This window comes from Prionailurus viverrinus, chromosome A2 (genome assembly GCF_022837055.1).
Source record: "Prionailurus viverrinus isolate Anna chromosome A2, UM_Priviv_1.0, whole genome shotgun sequence".
Classification (NCBI taxonomy): Eukaryota; Metazoa; Chordata; class Mammalia; order Carnivora; family Felidae; genus Prionailurus; species Prionailurus viverrinus.
Window position 1 is genome coordinate 10837283 of NC_062562.1, and position 27613 is coordinate 10864895.

The 27613-nt window shown below is 50.5% G+C and overlaps 2 protein-coding genes across 2 annotated transcripts in view; both read left to right on the top strand.

The window, feature by feature from the left end:
• LOC125155845 (cytochrome P450 4F3-like) overlaps nucleotides 1-27613 on the top strand; it is a 98154-nt gene that overhangs the window by 19154 nt on the left and 51387 nt on the right. The gene's annotated exons all lie outside the window — the stretch shown is intronic.
• Nucleotides 8113-23235, top strand: LOC125157545 (cytochrome P450 4F3-like). Its single transcript, XM_047844380.1, has 13 exons — nucleotides 8113-8168; nucleotides 8437-8629; nucleotides 12950-13094; nucleotides 14705-14758; nucleotides 14853-14980; nucleotides 16428-16549; nucleotides 17253-17523; nucleotides 17855-17921; nucleotides 18111-18240; nucleotides 21561-21694; nucleotides 21791-21854; nucleotides 22040-22123; nucleotides 22515-23235. The coding sequence occupies exons 1-13, from the start codon at nucleotides 8113-8115 to the stop codon at nucleotides 22690-22692; spliced, it is 1626 nt and encodes a 541-aa protein (XP_047700336.1). The 3' UTR covers nucleotides 22693-23235.

Genomic DNA, 27613 nt, shown 5'->3' on the forward strand with positions numbered 1-27613 from the left:
TGCACTGACAGCGCGGAGCCTGCTTGGGATTCTCTCTCCTTCTTCCTGTGCCCCCCCCCCCCCCCCGCACACCCAATAAATAAATAAACTAAAAAATTTTTTTCCATATTCCCAAAACTATACATCTGTTTTTTTTTTTAAAGAAAGCGCCAGTGGAGTGAGAGGCAGAGGGATGGGGAGAGCGAACCCACGTAGCTTGATCTCACTACCCTGGGACCATGACCTGGGGTGAAATCAAGAGTCAGATGCTCCTGGGGCGCCTGGGTGGTTCAGTCGGTTAAGCATCTGACTTCAGCTCAGGCCACCTTCTCACTGTTCATGAGTTCAAGCCCCACATTGGGCTCTGTGTTAATAGCACAGAGCCTGCACTTCAGATCCTTTGTCCCCCCCCCACCCCCTGCCCTTCCCCTGCTTGTACTCTCTCTCTGTCTCTCTCAAAATAAATAAGTAAACTTAAAATAATTAGTCCTAAAAAAAAAGAGTCAAAGGCTCAATTGACTGAGCCACCCAGGTGTCGCAAAATAATACGTCTTCCTAGAAGAAAACACCAAGAAGGAAAAGTAAGAAATAAAAATCACTTTTATATCCATAATTCCAACAAGTCAAAATAATCCCTTCATATTTTCTCACGTATACTTCCAGCTTGTATTCGATTGTAATGTTATGCAAGTAAAAATTATATTTACATCTAAAATGTGCATTTACATTTACACGTCATCTTCTGTTTAAAAAATGCTCTTTCATTGTCCAATAAGTGCATGACAAGATGGACAACATCATTAGACCTTAGGGAAATGCAAACCAATGCAAAGCTTCCATTAAAATTGTCCTTGTCAAGAAATTTTTGGCTATCCTAAATCTTTTGCAATTTCATGTAAATTTTATCATCAGCTTATCTATTTCTACAAAAAGTCCTGCTGGGATTAGGGTTGTGATTTCTTCAAATCTATAAATCAATTTGCAGAGTCTTACTATCTTAGCAAGGTGGAGTCTTTCAATCCATGAATATTGCTTCTCTCTCCCTGAATTGGGGCCTTCTTGGGTTTCTTCCACAAGTGTTTTCAAATTTTCTTCACAGAAATCTGGAGCACATTTTGTCAGATTTATACCGCAGTATTTCACTTTTTCTGGTGCATACTGCTTTAAAATGGGTATATGAAAATATTGTTCCGATTGTTTGTTGCTTCTATCCAGCAGATTTGGCATTCTTTTTCTGCAAGGGACCATATGGGAAACAGTTTAGGCTTTGCACATCCCATCCAGGATCTCCTCTTCCTCTTGCCCCTCTTCTTTTACAATCGTCTTATGTTTGAGAGAGGGAGAGACAGAGACAGAGACAGAGACAGAGGCAGAGTGTGAGCGGGGGAGGAGCAGAGAGCGAGAGGGAGACACGGAATCTGAAGCAGGTTCCGGGCTCTGAGCTGTCAGCACAGAGCCTGATGCAGGGCTTGAACTCACAGACCGTGAGATCATGACCTGAGCAAAGTCGGACGTTGAACCGACTGAGCCACCCAGGTGCCCCCTACAGTCCTCTTAAAATATAAAAACACCTCTTAGCTTATAGACCATACGAAAACAGGCCACAGGCCAGATTGGCCCATGGACCATAGTTTTCTAATCCCTGGAATATAGAAATAGAATTTCTATGTTCTATATTCTAGGTAGAATATCTTTTGTATACATTTTTGTCTATTGATCATGTATCCTGAACTCCATTAGGTAATTCCCATTGGAACACAGAAAATGTTGTTGTTTCCTCAGTCTTAAAATGTCCCTTCCCTTGACCCACTTTCCCACTGATGAACCATTTCTTCCCTCCATCGTGCAGCTAACTCCTCCAAAGAGTGAGCTCTACTTGTGTTCAATGTCTCCTCTTGCACTACAAACAGGCTTTGAGTTTCTGCTAAGGACTGTGATGGTGAATTAATGAGAGAGGGAGGAGGAGAGGCATGAAGCCCATCGATCCCCAGGACTCTGCTGCACCTGCGTGTATTGATTCTAAAGGACAGGAGCCTGCTGTCACTAACTGCTGTGGGTGTCTTTCCTTTCTTGGGTATGTGGGCGACGCCCTCTGCTGGAAATTTTGGGGACAACAGGCTCTGGCCTGGCCTCTGGTCTCCATTAATTCAACATGTGTGTGAGCGTGTCTTTGTCTAAGTGTATGTGTGACTGTGTGTGCCTTCGTGCTACTGTGTGTATGCATGTGCGACGGTGTGTGTATGTGAGTGTATCCACGTAATTGGGTGCATGGATGGGAGCATGTGTGTAAATCTGTGTGCATGTGTGTTTGTGTGTGCACAGTGAGTGTGCGTGTGTAAGCGTGCCACTGTGTGCACGCGTGGATGCATTGGTGTGTGTGTGTGTGTGTGTGTGTGTGTGTGTAAGGGTGTGACTGTGTGTATCTTGAAGTCGCTAAACCCTGTAATGGGCAGGGACCTTAAGTGGTTAAAGAAGGGTGACTGGAAGACGCAGCCCTTACAAAGCTATGGCCAGGGCCAAGGGAAACCGTGGAGGCTAGTGCAGCGTCCTGGGGCTAGCATCAGCTGAGAGCCGCCACCACTGCCAGGTTGATGGAGCCAAAGAGTAGCTTTTTCTGGAATCCAGAGAGCTTAATTGTCACGGAGAGTGGAGGTAGCCTTTGGCAGAGAATGGACGCCATTTCTCTAATCTCCTCGGATTGCGTGCAGGTGCCCACCACTGACCAAACGCCATATTCTCATTTGACCACAAGAGGCTGTAGGGAGGCGGCCAAAGACTCCTATGGTAGCCCAGTGTCTTGAGCTGGGTTGGTGTCCACTCCACACGTCTCCGCAGAGGGGGGTTCAACAGTTCCTCTGGACCAGGGTGGCTCCCTTGTCTGCTGGCTAAGCAGAGATCAGAATGGGAGGGGGGCAAAATCCTGCCTGTTCCCTTGCTTGCCCTTCTGGTTTTGTTTTTGTTTTTCTGTGAAGTCCTTGGGCCCCCCTCCTTGGCTTTTGCATGAGAAATAGCCTTTTACCCTCCAGGGATGATCTCTGTTGATGGCGACCCCCATTGCTGGAGTGGTGGGGGTGGTCTGACTACTTTCCAGAGCTGGCACCACCCCAAAAGTCCTGTGCAGGGGAAGTTGATGCAGCTATTTGGGGGCCCCGCGACTTTCCTGAAGTTTCCTTCAGCCTTCTTTTTCCAAAGCCAGCTTCTTTGCTCTCCTGGTCCTTCTGCCAAGAAGCTGGAAACTCCAGCTTATGGGTCTGGCCCTTGACATGCTTTGGGGGCTGGCTGGGTTTCCTGATCTTTATTACGGTGACTGAAATGGAACAACCGTTTCCAGCTTGAGTGTTGGGCCACATTTCACCACCGTGGATCTCCCTACAGGGCTGGTTCCTGCTTCCCTACAGGATTCATACTGAGGGAACTTGCCTCTATTGTCTTTGTTTATCTCAGCATGCCTGAGGAAGGAAGAAGGAATGACAGAGTTTTCAAGCCATTTGATTACCTCACTGTGTGCCGGGTGTTTACAGTCCTGCTGTGGCTTTAGGGGCAAAGAGCGATCGTTATTCACTGTTCACTCTTCCATGTCACTCAGGTTTCTGCTCAGAGGTCAACTCCACAGGGCAGCCCTCCCCGATTGCCTTCTTGGTCACTTGCTGGTTCTCATTCTGTTAATTCCCTTCATTACCACCCCACCATCTGACTTGGTCTTGTTTCCCATCGGCTTCTCCCGTCAGACATGAGCACCACCATCCAGAGACCTTATCTGTTTTGTTCATCCTGGGTCTTGGGTTCAAGCACCATGTCTGGCATAGAGTCTCTGGTACAGTTTTGTTGTTGTTGTTGAAGAACAAACTACCTGGGAGGTGTAAGTCCCCCTTTCCATTTACTGAGGAGGGCATGAAGAGCGGAGAGGACAAGTGACTTGTCCAAGGTCACACAGCCAGCAAGGAGCAGGGCTGGGATCCGAACTCTGTTGGGCTGAATCCGGAACCTGTTCCTTCCCAAAGGCAGAGGAAAGGAAAAGAGAGACTCCAGCCACCAGGCAGCCTCCCTGCTTGGTGTAGAGGGACCCCAAGGCTGACTCCTGGGACAGGTGTCTTCATGGGGTCACAAGAGACGAACTGCTCACCTGTTCTGTGCACCAACCATGGGCCCCTTCCCCACTGTGACAATCCTTGTTTCCTCTGAAATTTGTGTTTTCGTGATACAAATTATAGCAGCACAGTGTGGGAGACAGAAAGCGTGAGACAAGTAGCACGTGAGAAGGATCCAGATGCCACTTGTACTCTCTCCACTTCCACTGTGATGTGTGGATGCTTCTGGCATTTTCTCAGGGCATATGCAAACGTGCACACACACAGATCCACACACATATTCACAAGCTCTAGCCGTAGACGAGCTCATTACTCATATGCCAATTTTTTCATTGAGGTATGATCGGCATATAACATTATAGTAGTTTCAGGTGCACGTCATGATCCCACATGTGTATATGTTGCAAACGATCACCGCGAAAAGTCTAGTGAACACCCACCTCCACACGTAGCTATAGACTGTTCTTTGTCTCGTGATGAGAGCTTTTAAGACCTACTCTCTTTGCCACTTTCAAATATACAGTACAGTGTTATTAACTATGGTCACCAAGCTTTGCATTGCATCCCTAGGACTGATTTATTTTATAACTAGAAATTTGTACCTTTTGAACTCCTTCACCCATTGCACCCATTGCCTACACCCTTCTGGCCACCAGCGGTGTGTTCTCTATTTCTATGAGTTCAGTTTTTTAAAGAATACATATAAGTGAGATCATATGGTACTTGTTTTTCTCTGTTCGGTTTATTTCACTTAGCATAATACCCTCAAGGTCCATCCGTCCTCCCATGTAGTCACAAATGGAAACATTTCCTTCCCATGTCACTTTGAAAGTTCCTTTCCCCTACTCTCCCTGATGGGGTCTGATAGAATGCTTGCATTGCCCTGTGAGGTTTTACCAAGCTCACTTTACGGACATGAAGACGGAGGCTCAGAGGGTGATAGGCTGTGCCCAAAGCTGGTGACTCACAGAGTGACTGCCACCTCTGGTCTGACACACACTTGTCCACTTCCCGGCTCTGGGTGTGGATGGGGGTTGATGTCTGGGGGGGGATGTCAACCTTTGCCTTTCTATGTGTTGGTGGGGGCCATTGCATAAGCCAGGCTTGTGTCATTTGGCAGCTGAGACATTCCTTGTTGGATGAGAAACCACTGGGGACGCTCTGATCCTTCTCTGGCTCAAAGTAGAATGTCCACACCTGAGGCTTCCTGCCTCAAGAGTCAGGGGGAGCCCTGGTCTAATAGACTCTGCCTCTTGCTCACTGGGGGTTGTTGGTTGGGGGATGGGGGTTGACCTCTGGGGGGGTCAACCTCTGCCTTTCTGTGTGAGGCTGGGGCCATTGCCAGAGGCCCTGTTTGGTTTTAGTCCTTGTGATGGCCCATCAAAGTTCAACACTTACTTATAGCCTCTGTATGGGGCCGGATTTTGCCAGCTGCCTTGGCCTTGGTCACTTGTGTGATCTTGCATGTGTGTGCTCTTAGCCCCCGTGTCAAAAGAACAACAAGCCACCTGCCTTTTTGTGCAGCATGGGTATCCCGCCCCAGGTTGCCCCTGGTGACGCTCCCTCTTCCTCCAGGTCTCTGCTCGCCCTGATGCCAGGCTGAAGGTGGGACCCTCCCCCCGGAACGTCCCTTATCACGGTCTGTTATGTTCTTGATCATTTACTGGATCACCGCCCATCTCCCCACCGGATGCGAGGCCCTTGACAGTGGAGTCTTTGTTCACTGCTGCATCCCCGGTGCCTAAAATTGTGTGCCCCCCACACAACAGATGGTCAGTAGACACGTGGTTGTGTGACAACCCCTGGAGATTTAGATTCTTTTTCTCCTTACGTTGTGACTGAAACAAAACAAGATAAAACTGGGAATCAGAGAAGTAAGCCTTTCCCCTCCCCACTTTCTCTGCAGAACCTGGACTCAGAGGTCTTAAAGCAACATTTCTTAAAGCTTGAAGGCATGTACACTTTTCCTGAGGATCTACTTAGACGCAGTTTGGAGTCAATATTTCTAGGCCGGGGTGCGAGATCCTGAATGTCCCGCAAGCTCTCAGGTGATGCCTACGGTGGAGGTCTGAGGACCACACTGAGTAACCGATCCTTAGAACTCAGAGGGCTTCAGGACCAGCCACCTGGACCCCCTGGCCGGAGGGAGAGGGAGGTTTGGGGTCTTCCCAGCACTCTGCCCGTGTCAGGACGACTCTTTGCCCGTCCCCTGCTCAGTAGCTTTGCCAAGCTTCGCCCGGGCTTAGGAGTGTGGCAGACCTGCGATCCTCCCAGCTCTGCAACTTGGGCCAGAGGCTTGCTTTCTCTGAGCTTCTTCTGTTTGCTCTTCTGTTAAATAGGCATCTTTGGGCCTTCTGGCTCTTGGGCCAGAGTTTGCTCTTCTGTTAAATAGGCATCTTCCCTCCTATGGATGTCATCACCTGGATCTCTCTCTCTCTGATTCCAGGGCACTGGCCCAGAGAGTTGGCAGGTGCGGGGGAGAGGGGGGGCGGAGATGTTGCTTTATCTCATTGGCAGAACACGCGGTGCACAATAGGTTTACTTTACATAGAGTACCTGGCACACAGAAGGAGCATTTTATGCACAGTACCTGGCACTCAGTAAGCATGCTTAATGTCGAGCACCTGCCACACAGTAGTCAAGGTTTTTGCAGAGGACACAGCAAAGAGTTCATGGCACACAGTAGGCATGTTTTATGCAAAGTACTTTGCACAGAGTATGCTTATTTTACGTAAAGCACCTGCCACACAGTGGGAGAACTCTAAGAGGGCATAGGCACACAGTAGGTATACTTTCCATGGAACACCCAACACACAGTAGGTGTGCTTTATGCAGAGCACCTAGCACTTAGTAGGCATGCCTTATAGAGGGTCCCCAGCACATGTAGGCATGCTTTAGGTCAACACCTCGCATACAGTTGACAGGATTTGTGTCAAAAAGAAGGGGCACACAGTGGGCGTAGTTTATACGACGTAGCTGGCTCGTGGTGGGCACACTTCATGTAGTGTTCCCAACACACTGTAGGCACAGTTTTTGCGGTACCCAGCACATAGTAGGCACACTTTACAGACAGTCTTCTGCAAACAGTAGGTTTACTTTACGTGGAACGCTGGCACAGAGAGCACACACACTAGTCACGAGCTCTTTCTTGGCAACTTATCTTTTCGGAGGTCCCTGATCTTTCCTACCTTCCTGTCCCCCTCTCAGGCCCTCATCTGACATCCCATTTCCCAGATGGCAAGACTGAGCCTAGAGAGGGCCGGCACAGCCCAAGGTCCCAGCCAGGAGGGGGCTGAACTGCGTGCAGGGTCTCCCAGCTCTGTCTGGGCCCCCCTCCCTCTCCTGGCCTCCTGCAGCCTTACCCCCTCACCTCCAGGTGCCTTCTTCCCACTGGGCCCTTTACTCCCTGAGTGTAATGCAAGTAACCCCAGCCAGAAGGGCTTTTTGTTCCTGCCCCCAGCGGTCTTGTGTCAGCCCAGGCCCTAGGCTGCTTGGAGGCAGGGCTTGAACTCCTGCCAGGCTGTGCAGCCAGGAGGCCCAAGGCTTCCTGATTCTGCGCTGGGAAATGGTGCATGCCTCTGGCCTGCCTCGTACGTGGAGAGGAGCCCCAGAGATGTTTTGGGACTAGGCTTGGCTGGACCCTGCCCCCATGGCACCTGAACTCTCACGTTCAAGCTTTTCCTTGCTGTGCCCTGCTGGCCTTGAAAGGGCAGGGGTGGCTGTTAGTTGGGGCCCAAGAGTCACTTTGCCCCTCCCTCACCGGATCCCCCACCCCCACATGGGAGGTGCTGATTTCTGAGGATCCAATCCCATACTCTATAACAGGGAAGTCCCCCTCCCCCACCTACTAGTTGGGCCACTGCCAGGTGGGGAGGAGGTAAGCAGGCAGCAGGGATTGGCTGGTTTAGCCTGGGCACTGCCAGTGTCCCCTAGGTCAGGCGCCAGGGACAAAGACTTTCCAAGAGGAGGGGAGAGGAGGCTGTGTGGATAAGCTGCCGTGGTCTGAAGGTACCTGGCTGGGGGTCTTGATCCTGGGTAGCAAAGGATGCTGCCCAAGGGTGGGGTGGCTCCAGAGAGCCGCTGGGAGCAGAGTGGCTACTGGTGGGTGGTTAGCTATCTCTCTGTGTCTCTTTCTTTTTCTCCCTCTCACTCACTCTGCCTCTCCCTCTGGAATTGTCTAGGTCCTCCTCCCCTCTCTGAATCACCATTTGCCAAGTGCTGAGCACTCACCATGCCTACCCCTCTCTGTCCCTGCCCCTCCCATTCCGGTGTGGAAGAGGGGCTCTCCCTCTGTTCCTGAAGAGTCCAGAGAGCTCACCCTTGGGCCCATTTCCTCGGCCTCAGGAAAATCTGTCCCCTCTGCCTCCAGGATGCTGAGCCTGTCCTGGCTGGGACTCGGGCAGGTGGCAGCCTCCCCATGGCTGCTCCTGCTGCTGGTGGGGGTCTCCTGGCTCTTGGCCCGCGTCCTGGCCTGGAGCTACAGCTTCTATGACACCTGCTGCCGCCTCCGGTGTTTTCCACAGCCCCCGAAGCAGAGCTGGTTTTGGGGTCACATGGGACTGGTGAGTGTGGGTGGCAGGATGGGCCTGGGGCATCGGGGTGGATGCACTTTCCCAAGGGTGGGGAACGGGGACCTGGGGTGGGGCTGGGGTCTGGGACAGCAGAGAAGGACTGCAAAGAGCCAAGTTCCCCGGTGTCCCCACAATCTTGCCAGGGGCCACCGTGCAGGGTCCGCTCCCTGCCTGGCCCATGTTTGCTGGCCTCAGGCAAACACATCGCCTCTCTGGGCTTTGGCTTCCCCACAGGAATCAGTTCTGGCCTCTGCTCCCCTCTCCTGCCATGGGGTGCTGCTGGGCTGGAGGAGAGGGGTGGGCTGTGCGCCCTTTTCTTCTGCCTCCTTTTTGTGATCTTGCCTTTCACTCCCAAGATAAATCAACGGGTCCCATTGCCCAACTGGGATAAAAGTTGACCACTTCCCCTTTCAGAAGGAATCACCCTGGCCTTGACCTTTGTGACCAAACCTATTTCATTCAGTGCCTGCATTTCGGCAGCCCGTCTTCACCCACTCCTGCCTGGTTGCCACCCCTGTCATGTTTCCAGGACATGACCATGACCTCATCATCCCCCGGAAGCAATCTGGTCCTGCTGACCACCACAGCTGCCCAGAACATGCGAGTCTTCTGGGTTCTCGCACACCACCCAGCCCTGGTCTCCACTTGGCTCTTCCTCACCCCACCTTTCCATGCAGGGAGGCTTCAGGGTCCTAACCGACCCGCCCTCTTCTCTGGCTCCCCAGGCCATTGCCTCACCTGGGGGGGCTCTGACTCCCAAGGGGGCCATCAACTCCCACCACAAATGAATTATAAGCTTCCAGCTCTCCAGCCCCAGTCTCCCCTGTGGTCCTTTCTGTCTTTAACCCCAGAGAGGTTTTTCTGAAATTTCACTTCTGTTAACACCACTACTCAGCTGAAAACCATTCTGTAAGACTGATCATCATTCTAGAGAGAGACCACGTGTTGCCTGGCCAGGCTCTGCTGCCCTCCTGGCCCCGTGCACACCCTGGACCCTCCAAGCTCCTGCTTTCTCTCCTCCACGAGCCAAACCCTTCTTACCTCAGGCCCTTTGCTTGTGCTGCTCCTTTGCCTGGAAGGGCTTCCCTTCCTGCAGCCACTGGGTCGATCCCTCCTTTTCTGGTTGCATTTTCAGCTCAGGTGTAATTTCTACGAACTTCCCTTGACTTCCCCCCCTAGACCTTGACCTCTGACTTGGTCCTGCTCACACTCAGTTAATTGTCCAGTTATCTGTTTATTATCTCTCTTTTTCTCTCTCTCACTGGACAGTGGCACTGGGGATAGATTGATATCTATAATGCCCGGCTCAGGAGCTGGCATACAGTTGGCACTTAATAACTGTTTGATAATGTCATGGTGGAGGCCTTGTTCTAGGTTTGGATGAACTTACCATCACCTCCCTTGGCCATCCAATGCCAAAGGGACAGGGTCAGCTCCACCCCGGCCACCCCACAAACCAGCTCATTACACAACAGGATGTCCTAAGCGTGTCCTGAATGTTACCTGATATTCTGGGTGTTGGCAATTTCTCAGCAAGTTATGGAGGTAGCAGGAATGTTATAAAATTACAGTTCCTACACCTCCTATGAGGGCTTGGCCATGGAGGCTGGTCTTGGTCACTCTTCCCTCCTCCAGTCCCTCTTGCTGTGTGACCTCAGCTGAGTCACTCTCCCTCTCTGGGACAATCTCCTCAAATGCCTCAGGGTTCTTAAGGAGCAGGAAACAGTCACAAAAGTGAAAATGACTTGTATTCACCTGTCTGGATCACCTGGAAGTATTTGTCAGGCCGGGATGGGGCTTCCCGTGGGACTGGAGAGGATGCCTCACTGGGAGGCAAGCCCCCCTCCTTCTCCCTTTGGGAGACGCGGCCTGGGTTTCTTCATTTGCAAAAGGCACGGCTGATGGGGGAGTCCATAGGTTCAGGGGATAGGTTCATAGATAGTCAATAGGTTCATAGGTAGAGGTAGATAGACAGATAGACAGACAGACAGACAGACAGGATACACCATGCAAGCTGGGGGTCAGAAGAGGACTTGGTGGGAGCTGCCCTCCTGACTGATGGGCAGAGCTCACACCTGTGTCCTAGGGTCTGTCAGAGCTGGAAGGTCTGCATACCTTCACCATCTGGGGAGCGGGGGGGTCGTGTGGACTGGCCAGGACATGACAGGACATGGGAACGAGCCCCAGTACAAAACGTGAGGCCACCCTGCTGTTCCCGTGGGCACCTCCCTGAGATTGGAACGACTCCCAGGAGAAGAAAGATCTGACTTCTCAAGCCAAGGTCGGCCTCTCTGGGGGCAGGGAGCATGTCTTCTTCCTGTGTCCTGGGAGGAACCCTTGGGACATGAAGAGTCTTGCAGGATCCCTCTGCCCCCAAGGGAAGGAGCAGGAAGAAACAGAGATCCCCTCCATCTATGCAGAGTCTGGACACACTGACCACTGCAGAGGTTGCAGGGGAACTTGCCGTGGCTCCTTCTGTGGAGGTGATGGCCCCTGTCTTGCTTGTAGGTCCACCTCACAGAGCAGGGCTTGAGGGTCTTAATTCAGCTGGTGGCTGCCTACTCGCAGGGTTTATGATCTGCTTGGGCTCCCATCATTTCTTGCCACTGTGGCATTGCCTGCTCTGTCATCATGCCACAGGTACCCATCTGGAATATGTGGCCATGGGCACTGTGGCAGCATCTGAGGGCCACATACCCCTCCCTGCCAGGCTCTGTGAGGTCCCTGTGGATTCCAAGGTCCTTTCTGCTCTTGTGCGACCTTGGTCATTGCTTTCTTCTGGACACTGCTTCAGGAGTGTCCTTGGGGAGGCTCAGTCCCAGGTAATGTCTTGGGGGAACCCCAATCTTGGGCATGTAGAGCTAGAGACACCCTCAATCCTGTGTGGTAAGAGTGGGTCTGACGGAGAGACAGGGGTAAGGGGAACTCAGAGGGGAAGCAAGGCATCTGCTGTTTGGGTAGGCTGGAAGGCTTCTTAGAGAAGGAGTTGTTGGAAGGGGGTCTGGTCTGATGGGTAGGAATTTTTTAAGAAAAGAAGAGAAAGTATATACTGTGGAGAGGAATAGCCCACTCAAAGGCCTGGAGGGGACAGAGCAAACACCTGTTTTTTAAAGTTTATTTATTTATTTTGAGAGAGAGAGAGAGAGAGAACATGCATGAGTGGGGGAGGGGCAGAGGGAGAGAGTGGGAGAGAGAATCCCAAGCAGGCTCCACACTGTCAGTGCAGCTCTTGAACTCACAAACTGTGAGATCATGACCCATGCCAAAATCAAGAGTCAGATGCTTAACCACCTGAGCCACCCCACTGCCTTGCGAGCACCAGGGTTTTGAGCAACCATGAGTTGAGTGCATAAAGAGCAATGCTGGTGAGAGGCAGGGAGAAGGTGGAGGGGACAGCAGAGCCAGTGGGGCTGCAGACTGTGTAGGGGCAGGGGGTTTATTCTGAGGGTTCTGGGGAGCCATGGAGGGTGTGCAGGTTAGGAGACACAGACAAGGGGAGTGAGAGAGATGGAGAGGGAAATAGAGGTGAAGAAAGAGAGAGATACAGAGAAAAAGTGAGGGAGTCAGAGAGGACATACAGAGAATGTAAAAGAAACATACACAAACACATATCATCTATCATCTACCCATCCATCTCTCATCTCTTTCCTTTCCCTCTTCATCCATCCACTCATGCATGCATGCATGCATGCATCCATACGTCTGTCCATCCATCCACCCGTTCTCCAAGCGTCCATCCACCCATCCGTCTGTCCATGCATGCATGCATCCATCTATCCATCCATCCATGCATGCATCCATCCATCGGTCTTTCTTTCCATCCATCCATCCATGCATCCATCTATCTGTCTGTCTGTCCATCTGTCCATGCATCCATACAACCATCTTTGCATTTATCTGTCATCCCTCTTCTCTCTGTCTCTCTCACTCTTTCTTTCTCTCTCTATATATATCTATCTCTCTATCATCTATCTCTATCTATCTCTCTATCTCTATCTATCTATCTATCTATCTATCTATCTATCATCTATCTCTCATCATCAAGTAGCTCTCCATCATCTAGCTATTATCATCTGGATGTCTATCACCTACCTAAAGAAACAGATGAAGATTGTGAGAGTGAAGGGAGAGGGAGAGGCACATAGATAGACACACAAAAAGAGACAAACAGACCAACAAAGGGAAGCTGACTTGGTGAGATGTAGAGGTGTAGACTAATAATGCAGGCAGAAGGGGGGATGCAGTGGGAAGTTGTAAGCTTCTGGGGCTGCTGCCTGACCTGGCCTTCCTCCTCCACCCTGCCACCCCCAGGTAAAGAGCAATGAAGAAGGCTTGAGGTTCATGGAGAGTCTGAGCCACAGCTTCCGTGATGTTAACCTGTGGTGGATGGGGCCCTTCTACCCACTTCTGCGGTTGGTCCACCCCAAGTTCGTTGCCCCCTTGATCCAGGCCCCAGGTATCTCTCCCAGGAGCACCCGACCCAGCCACTCCCTTGTCCCTGTTCCCAGTTCTTCACAGCTCTGGACAGACCAGGTTGAGCAGGGAAGTGGGTAGTATTGATGGAGACCTGCCATTAACCTTCTGGGTGACTCTGGCAGGTCCCTGGCTCTCTCTGGTTCCCAGTCGTTTTCAATTTTGAGTGGTGGAAAATCAGCAATGTTTGTCTAAGAGAAGAAAGGGAATCTATTGACTGAAAAGCTGAAGGAATGTTGTCTTCAGGCGTGGTTGGATCCAGTCTTCAAACAGTGCCCTTGGGAATCTGTCTTTCTCTTGTAGTTCTGTGTTCCTCAGTGACAGCTTCACTCTCATGCTGACACAGATGTGTCTAAGAAGCTGAACCCCAATGGAAACGTGAGCTCATTCTCTGAAGACCCAGAAATAGTTGAAGGATTCTCTTAAATTGGCCTGGCTTGGGTCACAGGGACCAATTCTGCCTCTAGTCACGGCAACTTGATTGTTAAGGGTTAGGGTCATATGTTCAGCTCTGGAACAGAGGATGGAGTGGCATGGCCACCCTCCCTAGCTACTTGGACTGAGGGAGGAAGAGGAGCGAGGTGTTGGTTCCAGAAGGGGATGGACAGGCAGATACCACAGATGTCCATTCACTGGCATCTCTGCTAGGGGACCATTTCCTGGGTGAGGAAATGGAGGCTCAAGGAGGCTTAATAACTTCTCAAGGTCACAAAGCATGCTGAAGGCTTTCTCTTACTTCTTCTGTGTGTTCTTGACTGCCCTGCCTCTGGTAGGAGGGACCTTTAGTTGGAAGGGGATTTGGGATAGGGAGATGGCCAGAGTGTTGTGGGGGAAGATGCACAGAGTGTTGTGGGGAGCTGGTCTAGAGGCACGAGGGAGCAGTGGCAGCTCGTTGTGGTGGGGGGAGCTCAGCATCTGAGGGTGGCAACATTGTTTGGTCTCTTAAGGACAGAGGAGCCCCTGAGCCTAAGCACTTAATGATAACTATGGGATGGAAGAGAATCCTGAGAAAGGCTAGGTCACACCTGGGCCATGTCTGGGACATTAGTGGGACCATATTTAAGTCCTGCCAGGGACCATCTATGAGACACACTGAGGTCGTGTCAGATTGTCCTTGGGTCCATTCAGAGGATGCTGCATGAGGCCAGTGTGTGTTATGCATGTTGTTTTGTGTCAGGGCACGTTACCATGTGTTGGGGCCATGTCAGAAGTCCCAGGAGATGTCAGAGGGTTCTGGGACAGGTGCGATGTCCTAGGTCCCTGTAAAGGCATTTTGTGGAGTGCTGATTTGTGCTTGGGTGTTTTGAACATGTCGGACCGGCAAGGAGCCATGTCAAGGCATGTTGGGTGTGTTGTGCCATATTTTCGGGAACATCTAAGTACCTAGGGGTAGGTCCATGGGCTGTGCCTTTGCTCTGCTCTGTGCTGCAGCCTGGTCTTGTCCCCCCTCACCTCCCCACTCTGCCCTATAGAATTCCCACTATGGAGGTTGGAGGGGGTATGCATTCCCCTGGCTTGGATCCTCCACCCCCCAACCCAAAGCCCATCCCTGCCTCTTCTCTATGGCCCCTGATGATCTGTCTCTCCTGCCAGCCACCATCGTGCCCAAGGATAAGTTTTTCTACAGTTTTCTGAGGCCCTGGCTGGGTGAGTAACTGTTAAGTGAAGGAGGTTGGGGACAACCTTGGGGTCTCAGGGGAAAGCACTGCCCTGGCCTACTCCTCGTGGCTGCCTCTACTAGGGGATGGGCTCCTGCTGACTGCTGGTGACAAGTGGAGCCACCACCGTCGTTTGCTGACACCTGCCTTCCACTTTGAAATCTTGAAATCCTATGTGAAGATTTTCAACAAAAGTGCAGACATCATGCATGTGAGTTGAAACCCAGGGACCCAGCTGGAGCCTTGGGAAAAGGGGAGTGGCCTGGAGTCCTGGCTTTGCTAGATGACTTTCAGGCCATTCTATTTCTTCTCCAAGCATCAGTTTCCCCATCTGTCAAATGAAGATCATAAGCCCTTCTTAAAGGGTGGTCAAGATGATGTAATGGAATCATGGTCCTGGCACATTGTAGGTGCTCGGAAGGTGTTAGCTTCTAATCTGCCTCACTGAAACTCTGTGAAACTTGAGACACTAATGATGAAGATTGTATGGTAGCTCTTTGTTCACTGAACTGCACCTTAAAACTCATGAGGTGGAAAGGATTTGTGTTTTATTGCTCGCAAGATGATGAGTCTGGAGAATAGTTCTTATTTTGGCTGGAGTCACTCACGTGTCTGGGGCCATGGCTGGGTTTGGGAGACAGCCCTCCTTTCCCGGCTCAGCTCTGCCACACATTTGGGGCTTGGCTAATGGTTGGCTAGTCTAGGATGGCCTTGGTGGGACAACCAGACTCCTGCATTTGTCCCTCATCTTCCAGTAGGCTAGCCTAGGCTTGATTGCATGGTAGACCCTGGGCTCCTACAGAACAAGCAGAAACATGCAGTACCTCTTGAAGCCTAGTTTCAGAACAGGCAACAAGGACCTCCACCTTCTTCTGTTGGCGGAAGCATGTCCCACATCCAGCTCCAATTCAAGAGCTGGAGAAAGAGGTTACCTCCTAATGGAAGATCTGCCAACCCTCATTGCAAAGGGTGAAGGTATAGGGAGGGATGAAGAAATGGAGACATTTTTGCAGCAGTCGCCTACCTCTATGATAATGACGAAGATGAGGGTGAGAGCTAGTGGTTACTTAGCTCTTGGTGTATATCAGGAACCATGAGATCATGACCTGAGCCCAAGTTGGACACGTAATCGACTCAGTCTCCCCACTGCCCCTCATGCACCAGTTCTATTGCACTCGTTGTCTTCTTTAATTTCCACAACCATATAAGGTAGAGATGATGATTATTGTCTCATTACAGGTGATGAAACTGAGGCTCAGAGAGGTTAGGGAGCCTGCTCCCGTTCACACAGCTAGCAAGTGAGCTAATAAATGGAGTTGGGATTCCAACCTGGTTTGTCTGACAACAGAGCAAGTCATCTTAACTGTTACTGAAGCTTTGACAGGTGGAGTCCAGAGGGCAGCAGTGAGTTGACCAAGGGCACACAGGGGTGTAGGAAGCAGAGCCAGGATTTGAACTGAGGTCTCCTGACTCCCAGCCATTGGGTCTTAATAGTAAGAGTTTCTATTCCCAGCCAAGCCTGGTCCTCCCTGGAGATGGGTGCCTGGGGTGGAGGACCAGGAGCCTGGGTTTTGGGGAGTCCATCCTGGTGATTGGGACTGAGGGAGAGCTCAGAGGAGGTAGGTCCCAGCCCCAGATTTGCCCCTTTCTCTGTCCAGGCCAAGTGGAAGTGCCTAGTCTCAGAGGGCAGCACCCGATTGGACATGTTTGAGCACATCAGCCTCATGACCCTGGACAGTCTGCAGAAATGTGTCTTCAGTTTTGACAGCAATTGCCAGGAGTGAGTGCTTGCTCAGGACCTGGGAACATGAACTGTAGACCCAAGGGAGTCGATGGAGAAGGGAGGGCTGGCCAGGGCGATCAGATGGGACTTCCTGGAGGAGATGGATCAGAGTGAGACAAAGAAGGACAAGGAAGGGAAAGAGAAAGGTAAAGTTTCAGGTAAGCAAAAATGCTTGATAAAGGGCAACAGGACTAGGATGAATAAAGCATGTGCCACCTTGGGAATGTGATTGAAGGTTGGCAGGGGGGCTAATCTTAAGGATATTGAAAAGTGAAGGAACAGGGTCTGAGCTTTATCCTGAGGTTTCCAGGGATGGAATGTGGGAGGTGTTTGAGCAGAAGGCCATGATCAAAGCTGTTCTTGGACATCGGACTCTAGAGAGGACGAACTGTCACCTAGACACAGAAGCTGAGGAGGAGGCAGCTTGAATGTGGTGGCGAAAATGGGGGAGATTTGGGGGAAATTAAGGAGGAATGGGCAGGAGCAGATACTGTGTAGGGCAGAAGAGAGATGAGTGTGATACCCAAGGTCTTTCCAGCGTCTGGGCCATGATTGCATTGACAGAGATGGCAGGTGGAGAGAGAAGCATGCCTGGAGGACACTCTGTTTTGCAGGGACATGCTTCTGAGGTTCTGGTTGGAAGGCACTCCTAGGGCCTCATGTGGGTTAAGGAGCTGTTCTCTATGGCCTGACCCTTCAGGAGCCCCAGCGAATATATTGCTGCCATCTTGGAGCTCAGTGCCCTTGTGGTGAAACGGCAGAGGCAGATCTTCCTGCACCCGGACTTGCTGTACTACCTCACCCCTGATGGGCAGCGCTTCCGCAGGGCTTGTGACCTGGTGCACAACTTCACAGATGCCATCATCCAGGAGCGGCGCCGCTCCCTCCTTACTGAGGGCTCCCATGACTTCCTCAAGGCCAAGGCTAAGGCCAAGACTTTGGACTTCATTGATGTGCTCCTGCTGGCCAAGGTGGGCTTCCCTGGGATCAGAATTCAAGAGTTAGAATGGACCTTGACTTCAAATGTCAGATGGGAGAACTTGGACTTGACCCAGCGGGTACTGAGGAGCCACGGAAGGTGCTTGAGGAAGGGAGAGACAGGTCAGGGATATGTTTTAGACATGACTTTGTAGAAGGCTGCTTGGGAGAAAAAAGCTGGATACAGGGAAACCTGTGGGATAGGGCTCTAGAGGTGATGAGGGACGAATCCTGCTTTGGTGATGGAGCCTGAGGGACTGTTTCAGGCGAGACTCAGGTGCCCTCCGAGCCGGTGTGATTCAGGAGGTCGTGCCCTTTCTGCAGGATGAAGATGGGAAGGAACTGTCCCATGAGGATATCCGAGCTGAAGCTGACACCTTCATGTTTGGGGGTAAGCATCCCAGTGTGGGACTGCAGGGGGTAGGAGTCTGTCCAATCCCAGGGACTTGGCAGGTGGGCCCTGGACCACCCCATCCCACCCCATCTTCCCCATCCTCCCTGAGGGCCCTAACGAAGGGCGCTGTCCGCCCTCTGGTGCTGAACAAGCCCAGAGACCCAAGCCTGTCTGGCTGCCTCTCAGGCCATGACACCACGGCCAGTGGTCTCTCCTGGGTCCTGTACAACCTTGCGAAGCACCCAGAGTATCAAGAGCACTGTCGGCAGGAGGTGCAAGAGCTCCTGAAGGACCGTGAGTCTAAAGAGATTGAATGGTGAGTGCAGGTCCTCATGTCCTGTTCTGGAACCCTTCTCATTGGCTCTGCTCCCCTGCTGGGGAAGGGGAAAGAACTTTTTGTTGATTGTGTCATTGTTGCTTAGAGAGACTAGGAGCAGCACCCAGAGGCAAGGGTATGGTACCCAGCCTGGAGAGCAGGGGAAAGCAGGCTTATGCAACAGAAAGATTGGAGTGCCCACATTTATTGCCCTGCTTGCTTGCTATGTGACTTGAATAAAACCAATTCCCTTTTCTGAATACCACTTTTCTCCTCTGGAAATGGGGGCGGGACAGGTCAGGGAATGTCTCCTCCAAGGGCTGCTTGGAGAACCGTGACAATGTGTGTAGAACAGATAGATGCCATCCAGCGTGTGTTGAGTAAATGAACTTCTCTCCCTTGCTTTTCTGCCTGAAGTTGCACATTTCCCCCAAAGACCCTTACTCTTAATTTTTGCTCTTATATCTAATTCCCACCTACTATCTATCCCAGGGATTCACAAGTGGTCCTTGAGGGTAAAACAGTTACCCATTGCTTGGTTCAGTAAACATGTCTACCCTGCCGGCCCTTCTCAACTCCATGTCCAGTGCCATTCAAGTCCTACTTGGTCAAGGCTGGATCATGGAGGAAAGAAGGGGGTGAGGCTGGGTAGCAAAGAAGCAAATATGAATTCAGCCCTCTGGGAATGGGTAGTGGACAGTGCTTCAGGCCTTACGGACAGCTTGGGCAAAGGCCCTGACGGAGGCATGCAGCGGTGGGCCTGGCGTGTTTGGGAGGAAGTAAACGTGGCTGGATCCTTGTGATATTTACAGTGTGAAGCATCTGCGAGGCTCCCAGTGAGGCTGGAGCTGGTAGTTGGTAATGGAAGCCCTTCTTGGTCTGCTTTGGAAACCACGTGAAGTTTTTCCAAAGGTGTCAGTTCAAGTCCTCTGGGAAGCCAGTATTGGATAAAAGATAAAAGTGCACAGGGATACTGCTCTCAGGGAGGGAGTCTCACATTGGGCAGAAGTGGTCAGAAAGTAGGGGCCCACCATGCTCTCTCAGTGGCTGGGATCTGCCCAAGAGAGTGTGGCCTTGGCGTGAATGCTGCTGCAGAGCCCAGAGGCCCTCTAACTGGAGGCTGTCAGCCAACTGCACTCCTTGGAGCTGGACATCAAGTTCTTTCTTGAAGGGAGATTCGTGACTAATATAGGAAGGCAGTGGGGAGCCATGGGAGATGTTTGAGCAGGGGAGAGACAAGTCAGATATTCAAATTAAACATATCTGCAAACTGGAGGAGATGAGGTGGAGCCTGGGGGTTCCAGGGAGATTGGGGGCCAAGGCATGAAGGATGGGGAGGAGATGTTGGACTGAACACTTTGGAGGTAGTGCCTTCAACTTCAAGGCTGGGCTCAGTACGGCAGTTGTGTGAAGTGGAGAAGTGTTTTTGTGTGTCTCTCAACTTCAAACACTTAGTGCACTTTGTCCCACTTCAAACGGTGTCATATGGAAAGTTCCTCTCTAGTGCCTTGGACCTAAATATCCAGGAGGTTTCCATCTCATGACCACAATGAACCTCTTGCTGTTCATGTCTTTATCTACCTGTCTGAGAATCTCTCCAGGTCCTAGGCTGAGAGCCAACTTGCTGGGTCATGAAACACACATTGCCTTTCCTTGACCATGCCGATGCCTTGCAGAGTGGTGGCTCCTGTCCATACCTTTACTGTCAGTGTGTGGGGTCCACCCACCCCGGTGCCTCAGCCAGGCTTTACCATCACCCACCTTGTTAATTCTCACCTCGAATACATATGAGGTAACATCCCATTGTTATATAATTTCCATTTCTCTGGTAATCGGTGACTTGGAGCATCTCTTCACGTTTTATTTAGTTATTTTTTTTCAATGGTTATTTATTTAGTTTTGAGAGAGAGCACAAGTGGGGGAGGGGCAGAGAGAGAGGGAGACACAGAATCCAAAGCAGGCTTCAGGCTCCGAGCTCTCAGCACAGAGCCCGACGCGGGGCTCGAACTCATGGACCTCGAGATCATGATGTAAACCGAAGTCATATGCTCAACCGACTGAGCCACCCAGGCGCCCCATCTCTTCATGTTTTAAATCTCTGAGTTTGAGCTCCCATGAATTTCTAGACCATGTCCTTTGTCTACTCTTTTGAGTTGCCTGCCATCTCTCTTGTTGATCGGTAGGAATTCCTTGTCTATTCAAGATATTCTTCTAGATCAATATATTTACTGCAACCATCTTCTGTGAATCTCTCATCTGAATGTTAATTGTTCCATAGAATGGAGTGCTTTGTTAAACAGAAATCCTTAATTCTGTGCATGTTTTTTCTTTTCTTTTTTTTTCTTTTCTCTTTTGTTCTTTTCTTTCCTTTCCTTTTCTTTCTTTCTTTCTTTCTTTCTTTCTTTCTTTCTTTCCTTTCTTTTCCTTTTCTTTTTTTGTCTTCTGGTTTATGTTTTGGGGTTTAAGAATTCTTTCGTACTCATCGGTCAGAAAGTTGTCTTCTGTATTATACCTTCTTTTACCCTTATTTCTTTATCTTTCACGTGTAAGAGAAGACCCCATCTTATACGTGGAGTGCATGATGATTCAGGCTTTTGGAGTGTGTTGGTGCGACTGTGGGGGTGTCTGTGTCTGTGTCTGAACCCTCCCTTGTCTGGGGGTGGCGGGGCCTCCTTTACCGGATGCTGCGTTTTCACCTATTCACGTACTTGTCTCTGAGCTCTCTATCTTGTTCTGTGGGTCTGGTTTCCTGTTCTTGCAACAGTGCCTTGCTGCCTTTTAATGGAATTGATTTTAATTTAATTGAATTATCACCATATTTTCGTAATGGGTCTTAATATCAGGTGGATGACTTCTCTTTTTTTGTTTTTTTAAATCGACCACAACTCTTGAACTTTAAGTTTTTCAAATTGAATAAGATCGCTAAGTTCCAAAAACACCAAGTAGATTTTAATTGGGTGTATTGGATACAGTAATTAACTTACAAAGAACCCACACCGTTATATTAGGTATCCCACCTAGGAGGGTGCCTTTTATTTATTCAAATAACCTGGTAAGTCCAGCAAAGGGATTTTTTTTCCTTTTCAAATAAATTGTATAACTTAAAACTTTCTAACTTTGAAAGGTACTGTGTGAATGTTGGGCTTTGCTCAGAAATACTTAAAAATTTTTTTTTAATATTTATGTTTGAGAGAGAGAGAGAGAGAGAACAGGGAAGGGCTGAGAGAGAGAGAGAGAGGGAGACACAGAATCCGGGGAGCAACTGGAGGTCTGCGGGAGTCTGATTCGATCCCTGCCTAACTGTGAGGGGGCTTCCTTAGGGACGACCTGGCCCAGTTGCCTTTCCTGACCATGTGCATCAAGGAGAGTCTGCGGTTGCACCCCCCGGTCACAGTCGTCTCCCGCTGCTGTACCCAGGACGTCGTGCTCCCAGATGGCCGGGTCATCCCCAAAGGTTCCCATAAGACCAGAAGGAGGAGCCTCGTGGGCAGGAAGAGGGGCCCATCAGGCAGGGTGAAACCCTTCCTGACTGGCCCCTCCCATCCCACAGGTGTTGTCTGCCTCGTTAGTATTTTCGGGATCCACCACAATCCATCCGTGTGGCCAGACCCTGAGGTGCTGCCTCCCCCTCCCTCCCCTCCGCCCACCCTCATGCTTGGCCACTTCCCTAGCGGAGCCTAAGGGAGGGCTCAGGGTTCTGACCTGGCAAATCGCTCCCTCCATGAAAAGCACACCTGTGTCTCCAAAGCCTGCTGTCCTGGGAAACCCCATCCAACAGTCCCACGTCTCTCCGCCCCCCGGTATACAATCCTTTCCGCTTTGACCCAGAAAACATCAAGGAAAGGTCTTCCCTGGCTTTTATTCCCTTCTCCGCGGGACCCAGGTGAGCGCAGCGGGCATCTGAGGTGGGGATGAGGTGGTGAGGACAGGGGCCTGGGCCTGAGATCCCAGACGTGGCTGTGCGGGCGGGAAAGGGGGTGTTGAGGATGGTTCTCCTTCTCTCCCCTCCTCCAGAGGTTGGGGGTAAAGGCCTGGGCAGTGGGGGGTGGCTGGGTCCAAGGAGGGCTCCGCGGTGTGCTCAGAGCCCCTTCCTTCTGTCTGGGAGCTCAGGGCTGGGATCTGAGCCAAGCTCAGGGACCCCCGTATGGGGGTCCCGGGCACGGTTAGTCCCCTCCGGTATCCCTGCGGGCGGGGCTGGCGGTCCCGGGCCAGTTTCGGGGCGCGACGGGACCTGCTGGGGTCCCTGGCGAGTGAGTGCCCACTGCCGCCCGCAGGAACTGCATCGGGCAGACGTTCGCCCTGACCGAGATAAAGGTGGTCCTGGCGCTCACGCTGCTGCGCTTTCGGGTCCTGCCCGACAAGGAGGAGCCGCGCAGGAAGCCGGAGCTCATCCTGCGCGCCGAGGGCGGGCTTTGGCTGCGGGTGGAGCCGCTGAGCGCGGGCCGCCAGTGACCCGCCAGCTCCCCTTGGCTTGGGATCCACCCCGACCCTACACACGCCCCCTGGCGGATTCCCAGGACTAGAACTGTGTGGTCTCCTCTGCCCGAGCGCCACTGATAGCCAGCAGGGGGCGCTCGGGACCTGCGGGAACGCAGTGGGAGGGCGAGGGCGAGGGGTGGGGTGGAGGGGAGGCTGGGGTGTGAGCGCAAGACCCTGGCAGCATTTCCAGCTGACCACGGCTCCCCCCCCCCCCCCCCCCGCCCCATGCTGATTGCGGGTTCTCCCAGAGCCCACTAAGGGCTTTTATCCTGTAGGCAATAGGGTGCTATGGGAGGTGGTTGAGTAGGATAGGGACCACCGTTAGAGACTGACTGAGGGGCATGTTTGAAGCTCAGGGTCACAGTGGAGAACCCATAGTGGCACCACTCTCTGCCACTCTGACCTCTGTTCCTATCTATGATACCCAAACTTTTCTTACCCCAGAATCCTTCACTATGTTTCCATGGTCACTATGTTCACTGAAACAAACATAGATGCTTTCTCCTGTGTGTCTGATCATGGCAATCATTGTATCCGTTATGTGGTCTGTTGTTCTTGCTAGTTTTCACTGGTAGGGTTAGTGGTCTCGTGTGCCTGTTTATCTTTGCTTGAGTATCCGTTATCATATTTGAAATAACATGTGTAGAATTTGGAGAAGGTAGCTTTCTCTAGGAGGCATTCTTCGAGTCTTGCTGGTCAAGGATGATGTTCAATGGAGTTCAAGGCTTGTGGTGCCAAGATCACTAAGGCAGTTTAAATTCCAGCAGAGGTCACACTTGCAGTCCCCTCTGCCGGTGTCTTCTCCCCCTGAGCAGTGTAGTTCCTGGAGGCTTCCACCTATGTAGGGAGGATCTTCTTACAACTTTTCTTTCGCATGTCACTCTAGGCTTTGATTTTTCTCCCCTGGCGGTGAAGCCGTCAAAACAGTTTCACACTTCCCTGACTCGCTCCAGCGCAAAAGTATAATTCATGCTCCTTTGACTCCAGGTTTCTCTTTTCTTTTCTTTTTTTTAATGTTTATTTATTTTTGACAGAGAGAGAGAGAGACAGAGCATGAGTGGGGGAGGGTCAGACAGAGGGGGAGACACAGAATCTGAAACAGGCTCCAGGCTCTGAGCTGGCAGCACAGAGCCTGATGCGGGGCTCGAACTCACAGACCGGGAGATCATGACCTGAGCCAAAGTCAGATGCTCAACTGACTGAGCCACCCAGGAGCCCCCAGACTTCTTTTTTTTATTTGAGGGGCATCTTTGTTTCAATTTTATCCCCACATTTATTCATTGTTGAGAGACAGAGAGAGACAGAGCACAAGCGGGGGACGGGCAGAGAATGAGGGAGACAGAATTGGAAGCAGGCTCCAGGCTCTGAGCTGTCAGCAGAGCCGGATGCAGGGCTTGAACTCACGAGCTGTGAGATCAGACCTGAGCCGAAGTCAGACGCCCAACTGACTGAGCCACCCAGGTGCCCCTTGAGTGACATCTGTGTAATTCTTTACTGTCTTTTCAGGTCATGTATGCATTTAAGAAATTGGAAAAGGGGGCACCTGGGTGGCTCAGTTGGTTAGGCGTCCGACTCTTGGTTTTGGCTCAGGTCGTGGTCTCACAGTTTCGTGGGTTTGAGGGCTGCATGGGGCTCTGTGCTGGCAGCGTGGAGCCTGCTCAGGATTCTCTCTCTCCCCCCCCCCCTCTGCCCGTCCCCCACTTGCACTGTCTCTGTCTCTCTCAAATAAATCAGTAAACTTAAAAAAAAGTAATTGGAAAAGTATCCAGCTATGAGAGTTGTGTTTTTTTAAATTGAAAGGTTAATCCCAATAACCTAGTTTGCCATTAATGGAACACGAAGTCTCAGTTGGAAATTTATCCATTTCATTTTAGTTTGTGTGTGTGTGTGTGTGTGTGTGTGTGTGAGAGAGAGAGAGAGAGAGAGAGAACCAGAGGACCAGGGAAAGAGAGAATCTTAAGCAGGCTTCACATCCAGCTCAGGGCTCACCATGGGGCTCAGTCTCACGACTGTGAGATCATGACTTGAGTCAAAATCAAGGGTAGGACCTTTAACCAACTGAGCCACCCAGGCACCCTGCAGTTGGAATTTTAAATGGTGATGTTCCAGTTATCCCTCTATTGTTGAATGTATTCGGGGCGATGATTGCCTTTAAGTGTATAGATTTCTGGACCACAAAAGCTCACATCAGGGTTTCAGGGAGGGGACAGCACATCCCCCAGAGATCCTGGAATTTGGGCTACATGGAGGTAGCAGGTGGTCTTTGAGACTGGCTCCCCCGGGGATGTTCCTGGTTAGAGAGAGGGGTACACATTGGATGTTTTGTCAACAGGATGGACCGTGCTGGAGACTGCTAACTGTGTATCCTCATATTCATTTTTGCCTTCCTATAACCCTTAGTTTTTAGTTTAGGTGCACGGCAGGCTGAAATACAGATTGCACTCGAATGCTTTTCTTGAAACTAGATTGGCTAAATGACTATACCCTGTCCCATAGGAAAAGTCAAAGAGTACCTGGTAATTCTAGAAGCTCTCCTTATGGAGAGGTAGACACTCTCTCTGTCCAGTTTCCCCTTTCTTCTTTGCTGCCTCTTGGGGGATGTGGGCACCTGCAGCTTCATCCTGGATCCAGGAGGTAAGACTACTCTTCAAGGAAGGTGGGGCAGATAACTAGATGCAATTAGGTTCAGATGACCCTGGATCCACGGCACCTCGGAGTTTTACTGCCAAGGGTACAATCACAGTCTGCTATTCACTAGCTGTTTGGGTGGGGGGAAATTGTTGGTCTCTCTGAGGCTGACTTCTGTTACCAGACACTTATAGCCACCTTGTTACACTGATGGAGAGACTGAATAAGGAAACATGAGCAACATCACTCAATCAATAGGTGGTAAGTAGTCTCTTCTTTTTGCATCGTATTCTAAATTTTAAAAGGCTGCAGTCGCAAAAGTTAAATTTAAGTATTGGGAAATGTGACAATCTCCTGTGAAGAAAATTATCATTAGAAGATGTAGTTAGTTGGGAACGCAAGCTGGTGCAGCCACGCTGGAAAAGAGTATGGAGGTTCCTCAAAAAACCAAAAATAGAACTACCGTACAACCCAGCAATTGCACTACCGGGTATTTATCTAAGGGATGCAGGTGTGCTATGTCCAAGGGGCACATGCAGCCCAATGTTTATAGCAACGCTATCGACAATAGCCAAAGTATGGAAACAGCCCACATGTCCGTTGATGGATGAATGGATAGAGAAGATGTGGTATATATATATATAGATATATATATATATATATACACACACACACAATGGAGTATCTCTCAGCAATGAAAAAGCATGAAATCTTGCCATTTGCAACTACGTGGATGGAACTATTATGCTAAGTGACATTAATCAGTCGGAGAAAGACAAATATCATATGACTTCACTCATATGAGGACTTTAAGAGACAAAACAGGTGAACATAAGGAAGGGGAAACAAAAATAATATAAAAACAGGGAGGGGGACTAAACAGAAGAGACTCTTAAATAGGGAGAACAAACTGAGGGTTACTGGAGGGGTTGTGGGAGGGGGATGGGCTAAATGGGTGAGGGGCACTAAGGAATCTACTCCTGAAATCATTGTCGCACCATATGCGAACTAATGTGGACGTAAATTATAAAAGATTAAAATAACGAATGTTTAAATCTAAAGAAAAAGAAAAACAGAAGATCCAGTTTGTTTTGAATATCCGTAGTTACTTCTGAGTAACTTCAAGGGCCTTTGATGCCAAGCTGGCCTTGAGCTAGGAACTAAAAAAAAACAAAAACAAAAACAAAATCCGTCTAAAGAGGCATGATCCGGACTTCATTTTTGCTTACGTGTTTCAAGAGGTGGACGTCACGAGGGTCCCAAGAGAGAAAAGAAGGTGGGGGGTGGGGGGTGGGAGTGGAAGGGCCTCCTTCAGCACCTGGGACAGCGGCCGCTCCGGGACTCCCTCCTCTCAAGCTGTAGGAGTACTTGCCCTGGGCTACTGAGTCCAGGGCCTCCAAACCTTTCTGGGCCCACAGATGGGGGGCCCAGGAGGCCTAGTGACTGCAAAAGAAGAAAGGAACATTGCAACCTTAAATGAATAAATATTTAGTATATTCTAAACTGAAAATAACATGTTTTTCTTGCCGAGTTCTTAACTAAAATTACTTTTCCCATTGGGGTGCCTGAGTGGCTCAGTTGGTTAAGCGTCCAACTCTTGGTTTCTGCTTAGGTCATGATCTCAAGGATCGTGGGTTCGAGCCCCATGTTGGGCTCTGCACTGACAGCGCGGAGCCTGCTTGGGATTCTCTCTCCTTCTTCCTGTGCCCCCCCCCCCCCCGCACACCCAATAAATAAATAAACTAAAAAATTTTTTTCCATATTCCCAAAACTATACATCTGTTTTTTTTTTTAAAGAAAGCGCCAGTGGAGTGAGAGGCAGAGGGATGGGGAGAGCGAACCCACGTAGCTTGATCTCACTACCCTGGGACCATGACCTGGGGTGAAATCAAGAGTCAGATGCTCCTGGGGCGCCTGGGTGGTTCAGTCGGTTAAGCATCTGACTTCAGCTCAGGCCACCTTCTCACTGTTCATGAGTTCAAGCCCCACATTGGGCTCTGTGTTAATAGCACAGAGCCTGCACTTCAGATCCTTTGTCCCCCCCCCACCCCCTGCCCTTCCCCTGCTTGTACTCTCTCTCTGTCTCTCTCAAAATAAATAAGTAAACTTAAAATAATTAGTCCTAAAAAAAAAGAGTCAAAGGCTCAATTGACTGAGCCACCCAGGTGTCGCAAAATAATACGTCTTCCTAGAAGAAAACACCAAGAAGGAAAAGTAAGAAATAAAAATCACTTTTATATCCATAATTCCAACAAGTCAAAATAAT

What these genes read in the sequence shown, in the direction of transcription:
- LOC125157545 (XM_047844380.1), top strand. Translation starts at nt 8,113, where the DNA reads ATGCTGCCCAAGGGTGGGGTGGCTCCAGAGAGCCGCTGGGAGCAGAGT. An exon ending in TTTGGGGTCACATGGGACTG is followed by an intron (nt 8,630 to 12,949) that starts GTGAGTGTGGGT and finishes TGCCACCCCCAG; the next exon opens with GTAAAGAGCAATGAAGAAGG. An exon ending in ATGTGCTCCTGCTGGCCAAG is followed by an intron (nt 17,524 to 17,854) that starts GTGGGCTTCCCT and finishes CCCTTTCTGCAG; the next exon opens with GATGAAGATGGGAAGGAACT.